Source organism: Photinus pyralis, unplaced genomic scaffold (assembly GCF_008802855.1).
Source record: "Photinus pyralis isolate 1611_PpyrPB1 unplaced genomic scaffold, Ppyr1.3 Ppyr1.4_LG7, whole genome shotgun sequence".
NCBI lineage: Eukaryota > Metazoa > Arthropoda > Insecta > Coleoptera > Lampyridae > Photinus > Photinus pyralis.
This window is the reverse complement of record NW_022170738.1, coordinates 39,517,927-39,526,235: the sequence shown is the minus strand read 5'-3', so window position 1 is coordinate 39,526,235 and position 8,309 is coordinate 39,517,927. Positions and strand designations below refer to the sequence as shown.

General features: G+C 33.7%; 1 protein-coding gene across 1 annotated transcript; it reads right to left on the bottom strand.

The window, feature by feature from the left end:
* Positions 1–3,286: 3,286 nt before the first annotated feature.
* LOC116175811 (connectin-like) lies at positions 3,287–4,417 on the bottom strand. The gene has a single exon (XM_031494119.1). The coding sequence runs from the start codon at positions 4,407–4,409 to the stop codon at positions 3,378–3,380; it is 1,032 nt and encodes a 343-aa protein (XP_031349979.1). The 5' UTR covers positions 4,410–4,417; the 3' UTR covers positions 3,287–3,377.
* Between the last annotated feature and the right edge of the window lie 3,892 nt (positions 4,418–8,309).

The following is an 8,309-nucleotide window of genomic DNA, read 5'->3' as shown; positions in this document are numbered from 1 at the left end:
AGATCAGAATATAAAACCCAGGAAAACCATGATATTTCGAAAACTATCAGAGATATGTATAGGACATTATTATCAAAAGTTGAAGGTTTTTGGAGGAGCTAAATGCTGACAGAAAAATATACAGGGTGTTCCATTTAAAAAGTGAGGTTTTTTAATATGAAGCTTTGCAACTTTGGACCTACCAAAAAAAACACCCTGTAAGCTATATTTTTAATGTTTCATAGTAGATGTATTTATTTGACTTTTACTTAACCCAGGATAAGATATAAAACCTGGAATCAAAATTTAAGTAATATATGACAATATACTGACGCTTGCAAATGCCCAATTTTTCTTAAAAATCGAATTATCTTTAAAACTACTAGCTTTTCGGATATTAACCATATAATAAAAAAGACGTACAATTACACGTAGAATTCAAAAATGCATTCAAATACAGGGGGTTCTATTTTAAAAAATGTACCATTTGGGCGCCCTACTTTGTGGGCGCACCCTGTATAATTCCAAATATTTTTAAAATGTGGAGAATATTCAACCATATCATAATACAAATGCACTCTATCGAAAAATCTTATCTTCAAGGCATTAAGTTATTCCGCGCAATCGTTGACTCACCCTGTACTGTAAACAATTACCGATACTACCCCCTAAGCTAAACTACCCATTGTGCTAATGAGTATTGACTTTCTGCTTAAAGCTGTCTACTCTTAAAAGGATGGTAAATCCCAAAAACTTGAATGGAACACATTTATTCTTAATATAGAAAGGCGAGATAGAAAGGATTTACTCCGCCAATGTTAAAAACATTTATAACATAAATAAATTAAAATTGATCTTTGGATCTACTAGTGGAAGATCTATTATCTCGTCTACTATAATATAATCTAGATCTAGATACAAGATCATCTTCTAAAAAGGGTCTAGATCCAGATCTAAGATATATGTGATTATCATGGAAACGTTGGCCTCGACCTTGGCATGTTTTTAAACATACAACACAAATACATTATTACTGATTGAATCGCTACCACCTTTAAAACTGAATCGTCACCTTCAATCACCAGCACTGCAATAATCAATCCAATTAATTTAAAAAGTATGCGATTTGATAGACAAAATCACAAAAACCATAGTTTATGCCGGAAATACCTACCTACATACAAGCAAAATGGAAAATAATAAAAAAAGTTAGTAAATGCTGATAGGAATACCAAAGACTACCACCAGAAAACCAGCGATTACCACTGACTACCATGGGAATACCAGAGACTACCACTGATTACCTTCGGAATACCAGTGTCTACCACAGGAATACCAGAAACTACCACGGGAATACCAGAGACTACCCCCTCGTCCTTGCGCAAGTGAGGCCGGGCTTAGCCAGTGCCAGTGGCGGATTTAAATTTTTTGCGCCCCTAGGCACACCGAATGATATACGCCCTTCGAAAAATAATCTTTAAATTTCAATAAATTTTAAGATGCTAATAAAAATCACATTATAACTTGAAATTTTTAAAACTAATATGAATAGAAATACAGTATACCTAATTACAATTTCACACACGGCAAAACTTGCATTGTCGATTATCGTTCTTATAGTTACAGTTTGTTTGAACTATCTACCAATTCCAATTTATTTCATAATTTTAATTAAAATTTTTTTCATTTGTAACTTGTTAGGGGACTTATTTTAAAACTTAAAATATCTAAAATACGAGCTAAAATACATATAGTGCAAAAAAATTCCGCCCCCTAATACTGCCGCCCCTAGGCAAGTGTCTAGTGTGCTTATATGCTACGTCAATTCGAGATTAATTGTCGATATCAAATATAGCACAGTACATCACCCGGTTCAAATAAATAGTAGGAGCATAACGTTAAGTATCACATTACAACAAAACAGTCGTGGCAAAACATTAGTATAAAGTAATTAATTCTCAATGCCAAGTGTAATATGTAACAAACCTAACGTACGTCACTCGCCCCCAGACGAAGCACCCTGTAAATAAACAATAACAAATTCATGTAAAAGAAAGGAAGTGTGCTGTAAGAAATTCAGTTATAAATTAAACATGTAGTATCGGTGTTTCCAAATACAGCATCTTCCACGAATCGCTATAATATTTATTACATCGTTTAATTCTGCATACTCGTATTGAATATCATCCCTAAGAGAACATACTGTATCACATATAAATAAAAAACGTAAATCGGTCAGTAATTCATATTGCGGGTTGGCAGGTAAAACCAGCACTAGGAACAAAGGGATACTGTAAATTGAAAACCAACATGTTTACGTAGAAAACATAATCGAATCTTGCATTTAATTCAAAGTATGATCAGTAGACCCATACAAGGGCATTTGTATTTAGAATGAGTTATAAATGACAATACCCCTGCTGTACGGGAATGGCGTTAATTGCCCAAATAATCTAACACGATCATATAATTACTAGATGGATGCATTAGGCGTAAAGATAAATCGAATACGTCACTATTCGAAACGTAAAAATTACTTCTGCCTTCAACAAAACCACAAATACCTCTGTCTAAATTTCACCTTTAAGCAAATCGTAGACGAAAATTGTTAATACCGACGCGCGGTCATCGGTCGATATGTATCATTAACTGCCCTTGTCTCGCCTTATGATGTTATTGTAAATTATGGGCCATTTGAATGTAGGGCAGAGAAGACAAAAACGCGTGTTCCACGGAAACGAAACAAGGCGCAATCTTGAATTCTTCCGTTGCGCAAGGGCCGGGAGCTTTATATGAGGGTGTCAAAAAACCATATTCTTGAGAAGATTCCTTGCCAAACTAGGATTTAGCAATTCATACGATTTGATTGTGTTCGGTGATAATCGTGGTTCTTTGGCTTTAGCAGGGAATCGAACCTATCACTCCAGATTGACATACGCTATCACTTTGTGCGAGATGTGCTTAAGCGAAGGGAGCTAGTCCATCTCTCTACGGAAACGGCAACGTATTTTTTCGCGAAGTATTCAAGAGGCCTTTGAAAGCGTTCAACGTTACTACTCCAATCTCTTTCTAGCATCAGCCAAATCAGCAATAACGTACGTTGAACGCTAACTTCAAATGCATATTCTATGGTGCGGGACACACTGTATAAAAAAATGCGGATACGATTATTTTTTGGAATGTTTCAGTCTGTCTATTAGTCTATTAACCAACAGTACATTCATTGAGCAACTTTATAAATTATTATAATTTATTTTCAAGACAAGTAACTATTAGAAATAACTTTTTAATATTCAGAATTCAACCCTTTTGCTTAACACTATTGCGCAATGGACAACAAATGAGAATTCCACCAGAAGTAGAATACAATGTTATTGTGATCAAACTTCTGATCGGAATTATTTAACAACGTGTATGCGTTCACGTACAAAACTAACCCAAAATCCCTCTTCGAAATCATCATCACCTCTTTCAAGACACTGGCTTGGTTTTCTCTTTGGAACTGTACAAACTGCGCCGGACTGTTCAAATTCCCACTGTGGAACACTTATATTAAAGGTGTCACTCCATTTTATTATTTTCTCCAAGCATGCGCACTGCAAAGGATTATCGACTATGATCAGTTCCGATAATTGGGGTCGTATTACGTCCAGCACTTCATCAGATATGTACGTTATGTTATTATTGTTAATAGAAACAAACGTCAATTTCGAAGGGGCGTAGAAATTAAACTCAAAACTTTTTAATTTGTTATCAGACAAATCCAAACGTTTCAAATTTCTTAATCCCATAAAGGCGTTTTTGTCGACGATCTCTATTTGATTTAGATCCAAATACAGTCTCTGAATTGAGGGCAGGTTGATAAAGGCAGCTCGTGGAATCTTCCGCAAGCGATTCTCGCCCAAATTTAAGGACTGAAGCACTGGCGTTTTATAAAACCAAGATTGGTCGCAATTTTCCAATTTATTTCTCTCAAGAGACACTGTGGTTAAGTTCGGAAGATTATTAAAGGCACGCGGCGACACATCTGTGATCTTATTATGTTCCAGGTGCACTTCAGTTAACAAAGGCAAATTCCGAAATGCACTTTCACTGATCCAGAAGAGTTCGTTTTCCATGAAATATATTCGAATAAGTTGGGGAAGATCCAAAAAGGCCCCCTCTCTTATAATCTCGACGCTGGTATTGTGAAAGTCGATCTCAAATTTGCTCGAAATTCCCTGCACTGCACCGTGATTTAAATCTTGAATAGCTTGATTTTCTGCACTTATTCGGAAAATTGATGTAAATCCAATGGTGTCAGGCGAAATACAACCGCTTATCGTTGTTGGGGTATCACCATTTGCCACTATTATATTGTTTTTGAAACTGGGAACTTCACACTGTATCGACATTTTTACCAACAACAGTAACAAGCAAGTTTTGAGCATCACGAACCTGTTGGAGTAGCAACTACGCTTCTTTCTGACGATACGCTACTTTATTATAGATTTCACTTAAGTGGGGAAATTGAAAGGTTAAAGGGTGTCGTCCAATACATATCTCGTGAATTAACTAATTATATACCTAAGTAAATGGTACTTTCTAAGTAAATAGTTTAATTGTATTTGTTTTGTACTCTAATTTGGCTGTCATGTACGAATTTACCTGAAAACTGTACCCTCACCCCTTCCTTCCCGGACATTTAAGCTTTCACTTCCCACTTTTACGTTTTTCCTGTTTTCACACCTTTTCCCCTCCAGGCTTTTCTTTCTCTAATACTTGTTCCAATGAATGAAGAATACCAGGAAGGAGCATTACTCAGGTTGTATACAAGAGAGAGTGAGACGGAAGTCGGCCATTTGCAAAAGCCACTTATGACTCATTTTTGTTGTGGTTTTTGCAGTGACATAAAATAATGGTTAGTTGTTGTGCTTGTGGTTGCTCCAAAACGGAAAAAAATAAAAGTTTGGGAATTACATTTCATGTGTAAGTATTGATACCAATATTATTTTTATATAGTAGGTACATGTAAATTTACAAATTTTTTATCGGAATGTAGTTTGAGGTTAGTTAAACAAAAGTCATAGGCGGAGTAGACACATTGTTTTCGTGTAAAATTCTTTATAATTGTATCCTTCTACAACTGTAAGGTAGGTACGCCACTGGAACAGGAAACTACTGTCCGCCATTTGCAAAAGCCATCGTGGTCGCATGTATATTGTTGATATTCTCCTTCCTGGTATTCTTTATTCATTGACTTCTTCCTTTTCTTCACGCCTGAATTCCTCACCTCCCCCTTTTACCACTACCCAAATCCACTTTACAACGTTTTCACTTCTTCTTCGCCCCTCGTTCACGTGTGCTTTCTTTATGCATTCTTTCATCATGTTTGTTACGCGTTTTTCACGTTATTTTCACCAATTACGCATTTCTCCTTCCTCCTTTACGTTTTTGGTTAATAGTGTCAATTTTAAACCTCCAGATCTTCGGATGTCTTCCTTTTGCACTACAATCACGTTTCCTCAAAGTCGTATAATGCCTCTGGCCTGATTTAAACACATAGGTATCACGGAGACCTCGACGGAGACGATTTCTGAATTATCCCTGAACCATTTTACTGAGCCAATGTTAATTAGGGATAAAACCTCGGGAGTTATTAAACACTGTCTCCACTACCACCCGATTCCCACACAAAATCCAGTTTCTGGCTTTGTGCCAACCTCTTATTCCTCGTCTTATACATTGATCTGATGTTAGCTATGCGACAGAGTTTATAGCTGGGGGGATGAGGTGGGGGGCATCGGGTATTTAATTAGGTTTATTGTAAAATTCAGCTCGACCCTAAAAAGCATATGTTGTGATCAATTTTTTTCCATAATAAGGCAACATTCAGTTATTTTTATTTCAGAAAACACATGAGTAACCAAAAAAAAGTGATTTTTTTAAAATGCCAGTGCACCTTTTCATTAGGCTCATTTGATAGAGATTTTTTTTCTCTTTCCGATGATGTAACATGTTAGTACCCTAATACAAGAAAATTTTTCAAAAAAACTTGTAATCACATCTAGAACATTAATCTAGACATCCTACATCAAAATAAAACAAATGAATGTGTACGTTTGTTACCATTTTATTGCTAATTTCATTTTGCCTTCAAGGTTTAATAAGACACGTACACTTTGTTTTATTTTGATGTAGGATATCTAGATTAATGTTATTGATGTGATTATTATAAATTTTTTTGAAAAATTTTCTTGTATAAGAGTACTAACATGTTATACCTATCATCGAAAAGAGAAAAAAATCTCTATCAAATGAGCCTAATGAAAAGGTGCACTGCCATTTAACAAAATTCAATTGTTTTTAGTTACTCATTTGATTTCTGAAATAAAAACAACTGAATGTTGCATTAGTATGGGAAATCAAATGTTAAACAACTTGCATATAGAAAAATGTTGTATACAGTTGATATTTACCGAGATATATACTATACTCCATATACAGGGTGGGCCATTAGTGTGTGGGTGGAAGATTGTGGGTTTATTAACGCGCATACTTAAAATTCATTGTGGGGCAATGTTGAAAGACCCTTCAGGCTACAACCTACAATATTTTCAACGTAATTGCAATTGTTATACAGGGTGATTTATAACAAACTTTCATTTTTTTTAATGGAACCCTCTGTATATTGTTACATATTTGGATTCCTTGATCAATTATAGTGTGACTTTATGTATTACACATGATGTCTAAAATGATTCGTTTAGCCGCAATTCGTCGTTTTTTCAAAAAGTAGATGTCCAGTAAAAATTGAATATCGCAGTTATCATAAAACTTAGAAGGCCCTGACTTTGCAGTGGTTACTAATCATGAAATGTACTAAATTCTTCTTTTGTCTTAAAAGAAATTACTCCGTCAATTTTCAAAATTTCAATCAAAGGCAACTTGATTTTGTTTAAATGGAACTACCAAGTTTTTTTTATCGCATCAAATGTAGGATTTTATTACCTTGTTAACAATATAAGCATGTCGATATTTATCTTTTACATATTTTTTGTAATTCAACAATTTCTAATAATTCACAGTGTTTTTCGATTTCCAAAGCCTCTCAGTAATTAATAGGCCGTTAAAAATTATAAACAATTGAATTTATAAAAAATTTACTCCAAATAAAATACTTAAAAAAATCAAAATAAAAAGTTTAAATAAAAATAAGAGAAAAATAATTATTTCAATAAATGTTCAAGACCACACCTCCCAGGAAATTGTTGATTCAGCCATTATTAACGTTTATAGCAAAATGAGGTAGGGCACCATCGTGCTGAAACCACATTTCTTCTACGATGTCCACCAGAACATTTTGAAGAAGAGCAACAAAAAAAGTACTTAAAAATTAATAGTAAAGAGCACCGTTTAAAATATGTTATTCAAATTCCATTTTGCTAACACAACAATCAACAACAGAATTATAAATGCTAATAAACTAAACTGACAGATGATATTCCATTTTATTGTGTGTTATTATTTTCTAATATGGCTTTCATGGCTTACTATTCAAATTGATTTATTTATAAGTTCACGCATTGGTTTAAATGCAAATTAATTATTTTATCTTTTAAAATGGGCTACGACAAACAACCGTTTTTGTTTTGTTGGGGATAAATGTTTTATCATTTGAATTGGTGTTATTAATTTTTAACGGCCTACTAATTACTGAGAGGCTTTAAAAATCGCAAAAACACTGAATTATTTGAAATTGTTGAATTACAAAAAATAGGTAAGAGATACATACCGACATGCTTATATCAGTTATATCATTAGAAAGGTAATAAACTTTTACATTTCATGCAATAAAAAAAACTTTGTAGTTCCATTCAAAAAAATCAAGTTACCTCTGATTGAAATTTTGAAAATTGACGGAGTGAATTCTTTTAACACAAAAAAGAGTTATCGAGTTTTGAAAATCAAAGGTATATTGAATGAAGAACAATAATTAATGACATCATGAATTTTTTGTGAAGACTGTTATGATTGTTCGGAATCATTAATTATCGTTTTTTGTTCAATTATTAATGAATTTTAAAATAATGGCGTTTATTTACAAAACTCGATAACCCGGAAACGATTGAATTTAGGTACATTATTACAAATTTTGCTTAAAAATTGAGAGAAGAATTGAAATATTTAATTATATACAGGGTGTTTCATTAAAAAAATTAATTTTGGTGTGCCGCGCTTTTATGATCAACCCTGTATAATTAAAATTATTACTGCCTAGTAGACATTGAAGAACGCCAAAACTTTCGTATACGTTTTTCGATATCTTGTATATTTTTTCCCGATAATAG